At 39.3% G+C, this 18,467-nt stretch overlaps 1 protein-coding gene across 1 annotated transcript in view; it reads right to left on the reverse strand.

Moving 5' to 3' along the window:
- LOC137288176 (intermembrane lipid transfer protein VPS13D-like) overlaps nucleotides 1-18,467 on the reverse strand; it is a 120,739-nt gene that overhangs the window by 94,107 nt on the left and 8,165 nt on the right. The window contains exons 4-8 of the mRNA XM_067820611.1: nucleotides 5,267-5,379; nucleotides 4,108-4,185; nucleotides 3,652-3,747; nucleotides 2,639-2,755; nucleotides 360-485 (exon numbers count right to left, since the gene is read on the reverse strand). Coding sequence (XP_067676712.1) covers nucleotides 360-485; nucleotides 2,639-2,755; nucleotides 3,652-3,747; nucleotides 4,108-4,185; nucleotides 5,267-5,379 — 530 coding nt within the window. The remainder of the gene's footprint in view (nucleotides 1-359; nucleotides 486-2,638; nucleotides 2,756-3,651; nucleotides 3,748-4,107; nucleotides 4,186-5,266; nucleotides 5,380-18,467) is intronic.

Consider the following 18,467-nt stretch of genomic DNA (forward strand, 5'->3'; position numbering starts at 1 on the left):
ATGCTACCTCACCACCACTTTCCAATGACCATGTTCCTTTATGATATACCTGTAAGGTGGAATCTCATCTGAGGCATGTTTCCTATCTATATTACTGTTTGACAAAAATGGAAATACCTGTTAGATAATCCTTGTCAAAACCTTGCCTTTGATGCTGCAAGTTCATGGGTCCCTTGGTTCACAAAATATAGAAGCAATCCCCAACACAGCAATATCAGAAAACACTTTACCTTAGGTAAATCATATTCTGACATGTCCACAAACATTAAACTGAAGGGAATGTGTATGACTTGGAGAATACATCATGACCTTACATTTCCTGTTTGGGCTTTAAAACATTATGTGACTGTTGGACTTACTGCAAGGTCTGACATGGAGAGGTCTCCCAGCATTGTGGCGTTGGTATCACAGTAGACAGAAAAGTCCTTCAGGTCAGCTAACTTGTACATAATGTCACTCTCTGAGCGACTCACAAACTTGGACAACTGCAACATATATACAGTTCAATGTCTATGTAACATTACACTACCAGTTAGGCCAGATTACATGTCTTACCATCATCAGGAGGGAAAATATTCCCTTGATTTGAGGTTGAATTACAAAATATTGGGTAAAAGCATTCATCATGATACATTTCTAAGAAAGGTTTATCCTATTGTGGAGCAGATTAGTGCAAAAATAGTTCACTTAATCATGCAAGCATGAATTTTGGCACAAATGTCCACTCTTACAAAAGAGGGCATTAACCATGCAAAAATTCAAGATGGCTACCGTTTCCAAGATGGTCACTATCTACACTAAACATTACTAATAATTACCTTCAAGTAAAACAACTTTTCTTCCCCAATTTTTATGACAGAATGAGTTGTTTTTATTACAATACCAAAACAATGCATAAATCAAAAACAGTCGAAATTAAATTGCATCTTAACTAACCACTGCACCCAGAATAACAGAGAATCTTCACATCACATTTGCAACTTGACAAGTTGTAGCATTTGCACCTGCCACAACAGCCAAACTTGCAGCCACTCAGTGAGCTGTTCATAACTCTTTGCAGCAGCTGGAGCTAGAGGTCCAGAAGGTTTTCCATTCTTTGCCAATCTTTTCCCCATACCCAGTCAGCTGGACTCATTCAGCAGGAATTTCTTGACCCGACACACAAACTGCCTGATATGCTGCATGTTTAACATGGTGAATTAGAGCTGCTCTGGTTGGAGGGATGGTTTCACATGGTTTCTGCTTTTTGGCGATTAAGTCAAGTTTGGTTGGTGGGTGCTAGCTGGTCTGGTAAATACAAGTGTTGCCTCTTTGGAAATATGTTTGCCAAGCTGTCTTTCCCTATATAGGAATGTCTTCTGGGCATGCAGTGTTTGCTCATTTTTTTTGTGCCTCCATTTCATAGAGAACCACCAGATGCCTCACCTCAGGGCCAGAAACCATCCATCTCCTCCATCAGTCTTAATGACAACAATGGCATGCTCATGGGCCTTACCTAGATCAGATCTTTGTTGGCTTTTGTTCTGACACCATTCTTCAAAGCCCAATACAGTTTTATTGATCTCTCATTATTCTGTGCAGTAACTGTTGAAGGCACATTTTTTGCGACTTGTAAAGGCTGTTGGCAGTGACCTGATGCATTTGTTGTGCCTCAGTGAGACTTGAACTTGCCAGAAATGAATCTGCAGAGCCAGAAGCAGCCATACCTGCTTCTACTATGGCAGCAGTCGAAACATTGTTCTTCAGCAGAGAACCCAAAGACAGAAAGGTAGCCATTTCAGTATGGAGACCTCCAAGTATGACAAGGTATTTATCCTCTCCAAATTTGTCTGGAAATTGGTACTGAACCTGTTTTGCCAAGGCATAGATTGGCTGGTCTGCTGTAATGACAGGTACTTGGCATGGGTTCAGGGTTCAGGTGTGCAACTGTGTCACAAACCTTCTATCTTACTTGCTTCACTGAAGCTAGAGAGTGATCCTTGTCCCTGAGAAGTGGCAGGAAGAAGTGATGCTCACTTCGTATTCTAGGCTTCTTTTCTGAAATGCATGATGAGCTGACCATGTGAGGTTAACAGCTTCATCTATTAGTAAAGCCTGGTTGTGCCCTGCCATTCACTCTACTAGTATGCCTACACTTTGTAAATATTATTTATATCCAATGAGAAAAATGTTAGATCGGTTAGAATCTCTGACCAAAAAAACACTGTAGATGACAAAAAGTCATTCATAGTGACAGACGCTGAGGTGAGATCAATACTAATTTTGGCTGCCATATTGGACGCAATCTTTCTTTTAGTATTTGCAGCTGAAAGTGTGACAAAATTATCTCAACAAATGAATTAACGAGTGATTGAATGGGATTACAAACCATGGTAAATGCATCAGCAACAACACTATTCTAAATGGTGTTGGAATTGGCAAATGGATGGCAGCTATCTTGAAAAAAGAGGCAGCCATCTTGGATTTTTTGCCTGGCTAACGCCCATTTATGAAATAGTAGCCCTTTGAGAATGTGCCAAATTTTATGCTTGCATGATTAAGTGAACTATTTTGGGTCATTTTTGCATTTATCTGCTCCACAACTAATAGAAAAGAATGTTAACCTTACAGTACAGAAATCAAGGCAAAGGATACCCACCCAGCTCTTGTCAGTGCTCTGTGCACTGAGGTTCTTGATTGTGATACCACAAGCAAAAGGGCAGGATGGGTTGAGGTACTCATCTTCATAGCGTATATGTACATCCTTCACATGTAGCTGGCATGAAAACAAACACAATCGTGTCAATCACACAAATACATGGTGCCCCATTGGTGTGGTAACGTTCCTACAATGGTTTCATTATATGTCCAGCTTCATGACTCAGGGATGAGGGGGACCCTATACAATACACAAGCATGGACCCTTGACGATCTCTGTAAATACTGGTCCTTATGAATCCATAATTCCAGTATAAGTTTTCTTGCTCACTGGTATCATTGTATCCCAACAACATAGAATTACTGTTCATTACGTCAATCACTGGATTTTTAGACTTAATGAATTACAAACCATTGTCATGTACCTGCAATATTGTTGAGAGCAGTGCTAAATGACAAACAAATAAACAAATGATAAACAGATCTGTAATAACAGGATCCAAGCTAGTGGGGGTTCTCTGTACTTCAGGCCACAAAGATAATTGTACATGTATAAAATAAGTTCATATTAGTTCATATGTAAAATTTCACTGAATGACAACAGATAGACTTAAGACAGTTGCATGAGATGAAGTAAGAATCAACACGAAACTTTCCCAGATATGTGCCCTATTTAAGAATTTTCACTTTCTGGCAGTTTTGCTGGGCACCACGCTGGGCATCTCAGACAGCACTTGTCAGTGCCCTGCACTGACTCGGTTTTCTTTCCCCAACAAACACCTATATTAGCCACATCAGAGGTGGAAATAACCCACTTCCTGATGTCCCAATCTAGTGTTTTTTCTGTCAGGCAAGCTGATTTGTAAATCATGCTGTACCAATCTTAACTGTGTTGTTTATTTAGAAATTCAGCAAGAAAATCAGCCAATACAGTGGAAAAATTATCAAGGCGCATAATTTTACCTGTACCACTGTACATGAATGCAAGTCGGACAAGAGCTAGCAGATAGTCACCTGAATATTCTCCAAGATGTTGGCAGCCATGGATGTCCCATATGAGAACCAGGAAGAAGAAGAGGCATAATCTGGATTTTTTCCTTGCCGCTGAACCTAAAACATGATTGGTGAAGGAATAACACAAATGGTCTTGATGACTTACAATATCTTGACGCTACACTCAATGTTGGAATAAATAACACTAGGGGGTAAAAGTTACTACAGAAAGACATCATCATGAATGTAAGACCCTCTATATTATTGTGTGTGGATCTCACTTGTGCAGCTGTGTCACTTGAGATTCACCAGTAGGAATATCCTTCTACTAAGGGATTCAAGTTTCCACATAACCATCAAAAGGAGAAGGGAAATAAGCAATAAAGAATGAGTGGAAAAATATCAACAAATGATTAGTCAATGTATACATAGTGGCATTGTTAGCAGACCTACATAAGAGCGTGCCACTCCACCCACCTGCCACTTGGCCTCCAGAGCATCCAACATGTCTGCCTTGGCACTTTGCTCCGTCTCCTTCTCCTGATCATGGTCATACTGGAACACAAACAATAAACACTGACATCCATGTGAAGACACAGCTCAATACATTGTACTATTACTGAGGCAACAGGGCCTCCAGCAGTCTACTTGTTCCATGTTACATCGAGCCCATGCATTGTCATATACTTTTAAAGTGACCGTGATCAGGGTAATCCCTAGTATTTTACTGAGCGAGTGAGTGATTCTAGCCAATTATAACACAACTCCCTCATGTGAGTGAGTGAGTGAGTGAGTGAGTGAGAGCGAGCCAGCCAGCCAGCCAGCCAGCCATATCATAGGGTAGTGAATCTACTTAGTATGAGACCCATGAAGGTCCAGGTTAGAATACTGGCCTTCAGTAACCCATACTTATTGAATGAGACGACTAATGGGATTGGGTAGTCAGGCTTGCCGACTTGGTCAACACATGTCATAAGTTTATAACTGCACATAATACGGACACCAGAACAAAGTACATAAGTCAAAGGTACACTGAACAAATAAGTGTGTGAGTGTGTGTGTGTGTGTGTGTGTGTGTGCGCGCGTATGCATGTGCGTGTTTGCATGTGAGCGTGCATGTGTGCACTTTTGTGTTTGTTTGTTTACGATGACTGCGCCCAAAGTCTACACCCACTAGTGAGACCAACAATGGTTCCTGGTTTCACCACACTTGCGATTTGTTACAAATGGGAGACTGTCTGCTTTTGTCACGAGTTTCCAACTGCACATATTATGGACATCAGAACAAAGTACATAAGTCAAGGGCACACTGAACAAATAAGTGTGTGTGTGTGTGTGTGTGTGTGTGTGTGTGTGTGTGTGTGTGTGTGTGTGTGTGTGTGTGTGTGTGTGTGTGTGTGTGTGTGTGTGTGTGTGTGTGCAAGCATGCATGCATGCGTGCATGTGTGCACTTTTGTGTTTGTTTACAATGACTGCGCCCAATGTCTACACCCACTAGTGAGACCAACAATGGTTCCTGGTTTCACCACTCACGGGATTTGTTACAAATGGGAGACAGTCTGCTTTTGTTTGGTGTTTAAGAACCTTGATATCATATATTTCATCAGCAATAGGCATGAGAAGGGCTGTGACTTACCTTGATGTCAGTCAGGGGGCCTGCCACCAGGTAGAGTTTCTCTATGGATATGACCCATGGCTCACTTCGAAGGCGGCTCAGTGGGATATGTAACGTGATCTTCCCAATCAGACCTGCAGTCAGGAACAGGAATACAATGACAACATTATCTAGGCCACACTCACATAGTAAACTATGTTCCTTAACACAATGACAACATCATCTAGGCCACATTTATATAGTAAACTATGTTCCTTAACGCAATGACATCATCATCTAGGCCACACTTATATAGTAAACTATGTTCCTTAACAAAAATGGCAACATCATCTAGGCCACACTTATATAGTAAACTATGTTCCTTAACACAATGACATCATCATCTAGGCCACACTTATATAGTAAACTATGTTCCTTAACACAATGGCAACATCATCTAGGCCAAACTTACATAGTAAACTATGTTCCTTAACACAATGGCAACATCATCTAGGCCACACTTACAACAAGTTACATAGTAAACTATGTTTCTTAACACAACGGCAACATCATCTAGGCCACACTTACATTGTAAACTATGTTCCTTAACACAATGGCAACATCATCTAGGCCACACTCACATAGTAAACTATGTTCCTTAACACAATGGCAACATCATCTAGGCCACACTCACATTGTAAACTATGTTCCTTAACACAATGGCAACATCATCTAGGCCACACTTATATAGTAAACTATGTTCCTTAACACAATGGCAACATCATCTAGGCCAAACTTACATAGTAAACTATGTTCCTTAACACAATGGGAACATCATCTAGGCCACACTTACAATAAGTTACATAGTAAACTATGTTTCTTAACACAACGGCAACATCATCTAGGCCACACTCAAATTGTAAACTATGTTCCTTAACACAATGGCAACATCATCTAGGCCACACTCACATTGTAAACTATGTTCCTTAACACAATGGCAACATCATCTAGGCCACACTCACATTGTAAACTATGTTCCTTAACACAATGGCAACATCATCTAGGCCACACTTATATAGTAAACTATGTTCCTTAAAACAATGACATCATCATCTAGGCCACACTTATATAGTAAACTATGTTCCTTAACACAATGACAACATCATCTAGGCCACACTTATATAGTAAACTATGTTCCTTAACACAATGACATCATCATCTAGGCCACACTTATATAGTAAACTATGTTCCTTAACAAAAATGGCAACATCATCTAGGCCACACTTATATAGTAAACTATGTTCCTTAACACAATGACAACATCATCTAGGCCACACTTATATAGTAAACTATGTTCCTTAACACAATGGCAACATCATCTAGGCCAAACTTACATAGTAAACTATGTTCCTTAACACAATGGCAACATCATCTAGGCCACACTTACAATAAGTTACATAGTAAACTATGTTTCTTAACACAACGGCAACATCATCTAGGCCACACTTACATTGTAAACTATGTTCCTTAACACAATGGCAACATCATCTAGGCCACACTCACATAGTAAACTATGTTCCTTAACACAATGGCAACATCATCTAGGCCACACTCACATTGTAAACTATGTTCCTTAACACAATGGCAACATCATCTAGGCCACACTTATATAGTAAACTATGTTCCTTAACACAATGGCAACATCACCTCGGCCAAACTTACATAGTAAACTATGTTCCTTAACACAATGGGAACATCATCTAGGCCACACTTACAATAAGTTACATAGTAAACTATGTTTCTTAACACAACGGCAACATCATCTAGGCCACACTCATATTGTAAACTATGTTCCTTAACACAATGGCAACATCATCTAGGCCACACTCACATTGTAAACTATGTTCCTTAACACAATGGCAACATCATCTAGGCCACACTCACATTGTAAACTATGTTCCTTAACACAATGGCAACATCATCTAGGCCACACTTATATAGTAAACTATGTTCCTTAAAACAATGACATCATCATCTAGGCCACACTTATATAGTAAACTATGTTCCTTAACACAATGACAACATCATCTAGGCCACACTTATATAGTAAACTATGTTCCTTAACACAATGACATCATCATCTAGGCCACACTTATATAGTAAACTATGTTCCTTAACAAAAATGGCAACATCATCTAGGCCACACTTATATAGTAAACTATGTTCCTTAACACAATGACAACATCATCTAGGCCACACTTATATAGTAAACTATGTTCCTTAACACAATGGCAACATCATCTAGGCCAAACTTACATAGTAAACTATGTTCCTTAACACAATGGCAACATCATCTAGGCCACACTTACAATAAGTTACATAGTAAACTATGTTTCTTAACACAACGGCAACATCATCTAGGCCACACTTACATTGTAAACTATGTTCCTTAACACAATGGCAACATCATCTAGGCCACACTTATATAGTAAACTATGTTCCTTAACACAATGACAACATCATCTAGGCCACACTTATATAGTAAACTATGTTCCTTAACACAATGACAACATCATCTAGGCCACACTCACATAGTAAATTATGTTCCTTAAAACAATGACATCATCATCTAGGGCACACTTACATAGTAAACTATGTTCCTTAACACAATGGCAACATCATCTAGGCCACACTTACATTGTAAACTATGTTCCTTAACACAATGACAACATCATCTAGGCCACACTCACATAGTAAATTATGTTCCTTAAAACAATGACAACATCATCTAGGCCAAACTCACATAGTAAACTATGTTCCTTAACACAATGGCAACATCATCTAGGCCACACTCACATTGTAAACTATGTTCCTTAACACAATGGCAACATCATCTAGGCCACACTCACATAGTAAACTATGTTCCTTAACACAATGACAACATCATCTAGACCACACTCACATAGTAAACTATGTTCCTTAACACAATGGCAACATCATCTAGGCCAAACTTACATAGTAAACTATGTTCCTTAACACAATGGCAACATCATCTAGGCCACACTTACAATAAGTTACATAGTAAACTATGTTTCTTAACACAACGGCAACATCATCTAGGCCACACTTACATTGTAAACTATGTTCCTTAACACAATGGCAACATCATCTAGGCCACACTCACATAGTAAACTATGTTCCTTAACACAATGGCAACATCATCTAGGCCACACTCACATTGTAAACTATGTTCCTTAACACAATGGCAACATCATCTAGGCCACACTTATATAGTAAACTATGTTCCTTAACACAATGACAACATCATCTAGGCCACACTCACATAGTAAATTATGTTCCTTAACACAATGACAACATCATCTAGGCCACACTTATATAGTAAACTATGTTCCTTAACACAATGACATCATCATCTAGGCCACACTTATATAGTAAACTATGTTCTTTAGCAAAAATGGCAACATCATCTAGGCCACACTTATATAGTAAACTATGTTCCTTAACACAATGACAACATCATCTAGGCCACACTTATATAGTAAACTATGTTCCTTAACACAATGACAACATCATCTAGGCCACACTCACATAGTAAATTATGTTCCTTAAAACAATGACATCATCATCTAGGCCACACTTACAATAAGTTACATAGTAAACTATGTTCCTTAACACAATGACAACATCATCTAGGCCACACTCACATAGTAAATTATGTTCCTTAAAACAATGACAACATCATCTAGGCCACACTCACATAGTAAACTATGTTCCTTAACACAATGGCAACATCATCTAGGCCACACTCACATTGTAAACTATGTTCCTTAACACAATGGCAACATCATCTAGGCCACACTCACATAGTAAACTATGTTCCTTAACACAATGACAACATCATCTAGACCACACTCACATAGTAAACTATGTTCCTTAACACAATGGCAACATCATCTAGGCCAAACTTACATAGTAAACTATGTTCCTTAACACAATGGCAACATCATCTAGGCCACACTTACAATAAGTTACATAGTAAACTATGTTTCTTAACACAACGGCAACATCATCTAGGCCACACTTACATTGTAAACTATGTTCCTTAACACAATGGCAACATCATCTAGGCCACACTCACATTGTAAACTATGTTCCTTAACACAATGGCAACATCATCTAGGCCACACTTATATAGTAAACTATGTTCCTTAACACAATGGCAACATTACCTCGGCCAAACTTACATAGTAAACTATGTTCCTTAACACAATGGGAACATCATCTAGGCCACACTTACAATAAGTTACATAGTAAGCTATGTTTCTTAACACAACGGCAACATCATCTAGGCCACACTCACATTGTAAACTATGTTCCTTAACACAATGGCAACATCATCTAGGCCACACTCACATAGTAAACTATGTTCCTTAACACAATGGCAACATCATCTAGGCCACACTCACATTGTAAACTATGTTCCTTAACACAATGGCAACATCATCTAGGCCACATTTATATAGTAAACTATGTTCCTTAAAACAATGACATCATCATCTAGGCCACACTTATATAGTAAACTATGTTCCTTAACACAATGACAACATCATCTAGGCCACACTTATATAGTAAACTATGTTCCTTAACACAATGACAACATCATCTAGGCCACACTCACATAGTAAATTATGTTCCTTAACACAATGGCAACATCATCTAGGCCACACTTATATAGTAAACTATGTTCCTTAACACAATGACATCATCATCTAGGCCACACTTATATAGTAAACTATGTTCCTTAACAAAAATGGCAACATCATCTAGGCCACACTTATATAGTAAACTATGTTCCTTAACACAATGACATCATCATCTAGGCCACACTTATATAGTAAACTATGTTCCTTAACACAATGACAACATCATCTAGGCCACACTCACATAGTAAATTATGTTCCTTAAAACAATGACATCATCATCTAGGCCACACTTACATAGTAAACTATGTTCCTTAACACAATGGCAACATCATCTAGGCCACACTTACATTGTAAACTATGTTCCTTAACACAATGACAACATCATCTAGGCCACACTCACATAGTAAATTATGTTCCTTAAAACAATGACAACATCATCTAGGCCACACTCACATAGTAAACTATGTTCCTTAACACAATGGCAACATCATCTAGGCCACACTCACATTGTAAACTATGTTCCTTAACACAATGGCAACATCATCTAGGCCACACTCACATAGTAAACTATGTTCCTTAACACAATGACAACATCATGTAGACCACACTCACATAGTAAACTATGTTCCTTAACACAATGGCAACATCATCTAGGCCACACTTACATAGTAAACTATGTTCCTTAACACAATGGCAACATCATCTAGGCCACACTCACATAGTAAACTATGTTCCTTAACACAATGGCAACATCATCTAGGCCACACTCACATAGTAAACTATGTTCCTTAACACAATGGCAACATCATCTAGGCCACACTTATATAGTAAACTATGTTCCTTAACACAATGACAACATCATCTAGGCCACACTTATATAGTAAACTACGTTCCTTAACACAATGGCAACATCATCTAGGCCACACTCACATAGTAAACTATGTTCCTTAACACAATGGCAACATCATCTAGGCCACACTCACATAGTAAACTATGTTCCTTAACACAATGGCAACATCATCTAGGCCACACTCACATAGTAAACTATGTTCCTTAACACAATGGCAACATCATCTAGGCCACACTTACATAGTAAACTATGTTCCTTAACAAAAATGGCAACATCATCTAGGCCACACTCACATTGTAAACTATGTTCCTTAACACAATGGCAACATCATCTAGGCGAAACTTACATAGTAAACTATGTTCCTTAACACAATGGCAACATCATCTAGGCCACACTCACATAGTAAACTATGTTCCTTAACACAATGACAACATCATGTAGACCACACTCACATAGTAAACTATGTTCCTTAACACAATGGCAACATCATCTAGGCCACACTTACATAGTAAACTATGTTCCTTAACACAATGGCAACATCATCTAGGCCACACTCACATAGTAAACTATGTTCCTTAACACAATGGCAACATCATCTAGGCCACACTCACATAGTAAACTATGTTCCTTAACACAATGGCAACATCATCTAGGCCACACTTATATAGTAAACTATGTTCCTTAACACAATGACATCATCATCTAGGCCACACTTATATAGTAAACTACGTTCCTTAACACAATGGGAACATCATCTAGGCCACACTCACATAGTAAACTACGTCCCCTAACATAACTGAGTGTTTGATTTCTGAGAGTTTTTCCAGGACTTCTGAGAGTTTTGTCATGTGACACATGTGTTCTAGCTTTTATCAAGTGAGTTTGTTCAATAATAGTCTACTCTGTTCACCTAGCAGTGAATGGATACCCAGTGGGATATGATCGCGATATGACAGTCAGAGTTCAAACAATTCACTAAATTGGTGGTTTCAACTGCTGTGCTGTGCTGCGCCCATAATGTATGCGCAGTGAATAGGTTCGTGGAGCTTGAACAGTATGCCCAGAGTATGAGGTCGTGAGCAGTAGTCTAATCTTGGTTGTGTACATAAACAAGTAAATAATCTAATCATTATATAAAAAAAGCTTGTTGATTGTGGCAAGCAGCTTCTGTCTGGTTTATTGACACCTATATGTCTGTCTGTCTGCTCAAAACAATATGCAATACACAGCTTTAATCATTGACCACATTCAATTCAAATTTAGCACCTATCAGGCTATACAGCATAAACAAAATAAATTGATTTATGACTTGTGCACCTGAGTCCTGTCTCTGCCACATTATGTAATTAGGCAAACATACATACACATGTACACATGACACGTTTTATGTCTGTGGGTTGCAAACAAACTCCATCCAATTTTCTCGGATGACTGGATCTGACGGAAACTGGTGCAAACTGTTATCAGTTTCAAGTCCTGCTTTGTACTTGGATGAATGACAGTTTCCAGCCACGCAGTAGTTCACCATCACTACCGAGATGATTTTTGATTGGATTGAATGCAAATTCAGAGAACACGTATTTACAAAACAAAACATATCTACATACATTCTTTATGGATAACAACTTCTTCTAGTGTAAATGATTTTGTTTGACAGCCGTATATGAATCCATACTGAAACGACGCATCAAGTACAATAAATGAAGTTGTTATCCGTAAAGAAGCTTACTTTCTTGTGAATCACCATACTTCTAAAATGTCCATCAAACAGATCATCTTTCTGTACACACGATGAGCCCTCAGCGTATCAGCAAATGAACCAGCCAATCAGAAGCCATCATTACACTTAAATGCACCCTTACCCGCTATGACTGGGTTCGGTCTCCCAACCGCTTCGTTTCGAGGGAAGTAAGCCCAAGTACAAAATATTGCACTTTTGAATCGCGATTGTACGCTTATTATTTGTTTATTTGTCTTTTTCACAAGGGTATTTTTACAATCTTGTATATACCGACAGGAAGAGGAGACAAGTTCACATTTCCTACATGTCTTAAATATCTGAGCAAAGGAGATAAACTGACCAGTTGGTGTATTAGCCAACCTTGATGGTAACTATATGGCAAGCTTGAACAACTTGTGCTAATAAGAGAGATTGTACAACATGCCTTTCAAGAACTTTCTGAAGTTTCCTAACAAGTTGTGATCAGAACAGATGAAGCGTTAACATTTCATAAATTGCTGGTATTCAGTAGAAACAATAACATATAATAAAAATGTAATTTTCTGATTAAAATTGATATTTTATATTTATCTTGACTCATGCTTATTATGCTTGTCTCCTTCTTCTATCCGAACATAGTGGAACACTTGAATCCCTTAAGTTCTCTTCACTGAAGAGGATGTGAATTCAACAGTTACCCTCCCTTTAGCCCATGCATTGGTGTGCAAAGTGGTCACATAACTGGCCATGCTTGTCACTCTTGTGGAATCAAACAGTCCAACACCCAGATTTACAGTGAAATCCAGAATGTCATGAGAGGGGAGGATATGAGGGCTGACCTCAGGAGTCAGGATAAGTATAAAATATCAATTTTAATCATGAAATTACATATATTTCCTTATTCTTATTCATACTTATTATGCTTGACAGAATCCGATGAAATCGGTGACAGGTCATGCCACTTCCTGGATTCTCTGGTTGTCATCTATTTTACACCTAGTAACCTCCCTTGAAAACGGCACTGTAAACTTGCAAACTTTCAAATTAATTTTTTATCTTGGGGGGAACCACACTCGACAAGCTTGTCAATGAAAGTGTCTAGTGACATCTTCGTGAGGTTTTAGATAAAGTAGTGTCCTACTAGTTATCTTATAGCAACTTCATTTTTTGATACATGCATCAAGTGAAGATGCATGCAATCCCTTGTTCAGGTACAAGTATAGCATACAAGTACAGGGATACAGTCACTCTTGCTAGTCTGTTCTGAGACGTGTGCATGGACTCTCAACCATTTTACTCTGCAAAAGTGTTAGGCATGAGCATGTCATATGATGAAAAGGAAGAGATTTTTCTCATCACCTTTGGGGAATCGTTAGTTGTTGTGCTACAACTAATGGACCAATTTGGTGAATGCCAGTGATGTCTTTGGTGGCGATTTTTGAGGATGGCAAATACGGTATCGGATTTCCAAATGCAGTCCTCTACAAATGTTGTTATTGAGCAGTTTCCATGTAGAGCAAGCGTTGATGTTAGGGCTCTTACTTCATCTGGATTGGTGGCTTATGGTGGAAGAAGGCCTGCTGCTTTGTATGCTCATAATATAACGGTCCTCATCCACACTGATAAAGTATTGCAACTTCTGTCTTGGTTGATAACAGAATAAAAAGGCACTTGAATTTCTTTCTCCTTGTCTTTGTCTGTTGCAGATAGATTTTCAATGTTCTGGTGGGACACAAGGATAATCTTGCGTGTTACTTGGACTGAGTATTGTAGACAGTGCTGGGATGTGAAACTGTCTGACAGGCTGTTCAGGCAGCTGATTCTTGGCAATAAAATCCCATATAACCCCAAGGTGAACATTGTCGTGATGCATCGCTTTCTCAAGTGAATTCAGCACATGTATTTCTGACATCAGGACAGCTGTTGCTAGGGCAACCAAAAATAGCATTATCTGCGATAGCAGGTCCATGGATGTCTGATCTAGTGGCTCAGAAGCGTTGTTTGTGAGATGTTGTAGTACAATGATGAGATCCCATGCGGAAATTCTTTTGTTGATATTCCAACTTGAATGAACCTAGTAATGCTAGTAGTTCTGGTACTTTAGTTGCGCTCTGCATATAACTTGAATCTCTTCTACTTATCATTGTACAGTGATCAAGTAGACGTTTGTAAGACGAACTCGACAACCTTCGCCGCTCTGGCGGAATATCCTCATTTCTTCAAACGAGTTTTAATACGGTCCATATGCGTAGCTGGAACGATGACAGATTCCCGACAGCTTGCTTAGTGTGTGGATGAATTAGCAGATTCGGCCATTCTGGTCGTTTTAAGGCAGGATTTCCAAAGTCTTGTAGGAGGTCGGAAAACCACACCCTCGCTGGCCAGTAGGGCATGACCAGTCAGTTGTAGTCATCTTGTCTGCCTGACTTTCTGTAATACTGGCAGTAGTACTGGAAGCGGAAACTCGTACACGTTTAGTCCCTACCATGGTATGCTGAGAGTGCCTGTAGCCCACGCTTGTGGATCCGGTATTGGAGACACAAATATCTGTAACCATTTGTTGAACTTGGTTGCAAAGAAGGATGTCTGTATTATGAGTCAAAACATCTCTGGATGGATAATAATCCATTCTGTTGCTGTAGTGGTTATGACTATGAAATTCTTTGCTCCTGGAATGTGGCATGCCTTCATGAAAATGTTCAGCTTGTCAACAATGCTGTACAGGGGAAACGTGAGCTGTAAAAAACTTGGTGACCTAGATTATTATTTATTGATGAAGAATGCTACTGTGGAGTTGTCTATGTGAACTCTGAACTTGGCGTTCTTGAGAAGGCTTGAACAGTGTTGTATTGCAATGGTCACTACTTTCATCGCTAAGAGACAGATGTATAGAGCTTGATCTTGTTTCAACCACTTCCCCAAAGCTACTTCATTGTTGAGGTGAGCACCCCATCTTTGGAGACATACATCAACTGTAACCTCCCCCTGAAAGTCAAGTCTTGGGCTAACAAAGTAAACACTGCCAATTGTGAAGTGTCAATGGAGAGAGTATTGCCTGTGGTATCATGGTGTGAGTCATATGTCATTAATTTTCTGCTAATATGATGTCATTCTGTTTACAGAATACCTCTGCTGCCAAAGTGTTCCCATCAACTGATTACTCATGTAAACAGTCATATGGCTAAGGTAGAATCACTTATGCACATGCTTCATCTGTAATGAATCTCGGCAATGTGCAGTGACAATGCATCGATCTTCGACTTCAAATCACCCACGATCCATGATGCAATGTTATCGATGGAAGTCTATTTTCAGTAAACTGAATTGCGGTGGAGACTGACTGCCACAAGCCGAAACCGTGTGATGTTTGTCGCAGATAAATAACCTTTAATCTGCTGACAAAAGCCCTCTCTAACCCATGAAGATAGTCAAAGAAAGCTGTACACTGCTATACGGACTGTAAATGAAGCCTTCCAACGTTGAAAGGTTTACATCTGTAGACGACTTTCTGATATGTGAACTGTGACTGAGTTCAACAATGCACCAATCAGATTCCAGGAAAGTGACGTCACTGGTGTTGCAGTCAAATGACCATAGTGGAATCTTCACTGCAGTCACTGATTTTTTTCGGCCTCGGCCTCGGCCTTGTCTGCAATCTCACTGTACGGCCTGTCCAAAAATTACACGAGGGAACATGGGTATAGATGGCTGAATGGAAGTACATGAAAAAAAGACTTCACCACACAGTATTGATGTAATGACACTGTCTCCTTGGCAATTGTGTACCAAGTAGTGTGCCTCTTGTGTCATTCACACATTGATCCAACATAGCCAAAGCCAACCTCAGGTGTAGAAACTGTAGCTGTAGCAGGCTGAGATGCCTGACTGAAGACTGAAACCTCTGTCAGGCGGACCAGCGGGGGGTGTCATAAAAAACGTCTGATTTCGTTTGGAGAGAATGATTATGGTTTCTGTGATGAACCACAATGGGAACAATGGGAAGTCTTTTGGGATGTCGTCTTCCTTCTTCCCCATAGGTAATGGCCTAGGGATGTCGACATCTTGGTACGTGAGAATCTCTCCTGAAGGGAGATGGAGCCCACTACTGTAGCAGAGGACTCCCCTCGGGAGACTCTAGGCGATTCACTAAAATGATGAATATCAGCAATAGTTAACACATAATTACTAGTGCTTTTATCAGTGTTTTTACCCATGAATTTGGCTATGCCTTCTAATATGGTCCATTTCATGCCTTAGAACAACAAAAACACAACTACTGAACTCTGTAATAGTTCAGTTCGTTTTTTTTTAAAGGATACAACGGGAGCTGAAAGAGCAAATGGTAATACGAGAAGGACAATATACATGCACCTCACCCGTAGACAACCAGTATTTACAACCCAAACAAGTTTTCATAAAATATCAGTAAACATACAATGATGAAATACAAGACAAAAAGTCAAAAACTAAAAGCAAATGGTGCAGTATCGGGACCCAGGCACCTTCACATCCGTCGTCTCGGGTGACGAAGGAGAGAGTGACAAGCATGGCCAGTCATGTCACCGATTTGCGTGCCAATCCACTGGCTAAAGAGAGGCTACTCATGGTTGAGTGTTGATGTTACTACTTAATCTTCAATGAAGGGAACTTTAAGGGATTCTAGTGTTTCACTATGTTCAGATAAAGGAGATAAGCATAATAACAATGAGTCAGGACAAGGATATACTGTATCAGTGCCCTTATGTGAGTGTACTTCTGTCACACAGCACACATACCACATAAATCATATTACAATCCACTGATGGACATGACGCAGTCTGCCACTAAAGCCACTAGTCTAAAGCCTCTGTCTGAACAAATAAGTGTGTACTTGCATCCATGTGTGCATGCATGCTTGTATACACTGACTGTGCCCAATGTCTACATCTACATGTAAGACCAAGAATGGCTTCTGGTTTCATTCACACATTGAGGTCCCATGGGATTTGTTATGAACGGGAGACTGTCTGCTTCTGTTTGGTGTTTAAGACACCTGACATCTCATACTGGATCATTCACCAGCAATTTCATGAGGTTCAAATGTATTTTCCAAATACCATGGTAACAGCAGCAAACCGCTAGATTTGGCTGTAACAAATCCACTTTAGAGTGATACAAATCATGAATACTGAGTTAAATATATATTTCTATTCCACCAAGGGAGGGTTTGGTACACAAGTAATATGAAGTTTAGATATTTACATCCTAGACGTTGGCATAAAGGTATTCCTTATGGGCAGATTTCAATTTAAGTGTGTTGTTTGAAATTCTTATAAGTGGTAAAGATATTTTATCACAGACTTTGCAAAGAGTCTGTGTGTCTCTTGGTCTGGTGTGATTGATGGTGTGCAGGACAGCAGGCAGGCTACGTCTACATCTTGGTTCTCATGAAGCCTGACACTTCGCTGTATGGGTCCTACACAGCTGATGTTGCACCGCAGTTCATCTCGTTCATACATATATATGTGTATTAATATTTATATAAAAATGGATTCTCCTATTTCAAGTCAGTGCACAAGCTTGCAACAGTCTATATAATTACAAAAGCTTTGGGAACTTCAATATATTGTACCATCATAACTTATGGAGTCTCTGTTGTGAACTATCAATAAACTGATAAATGCGTAACATATTTATAATACTCCTTAAAGCAACTTCATGGACATTGAAAGTAAGGACTGGGTAATTTGGCAACACACAGTACAGAAGTTTATAACAACAGAGTTCTAAGCCTACATTACTTCTTGTTAAGAAACTGACACCCGTACATGATTAATGTGCATCCATGAGTCATGTAGACTATCAGCTCAGTCAGTTACTACCATCTGACTCCATTATATATCTCCTGAAGGTTCCACAAGGGACAGCTGTTCCCTGCACTGCCAATGTTATCCCACAGTGTCAGTACTG

The sequence above is a fragment of the Haliotis asinina genome, chromosome 6 (assembly GCF_037392515.1).
Source record: "Haliotis asinina isolate JCU_RB_2024 chromosome 6, JCU_Hal_asi_v2, whole genome shotgun sequence".
NCBI lineage: Eukaryota > Metazoa > Mollusca > Gastropoda > Lepetellida > Haliotidae > Haliotis > Haliotis asinina.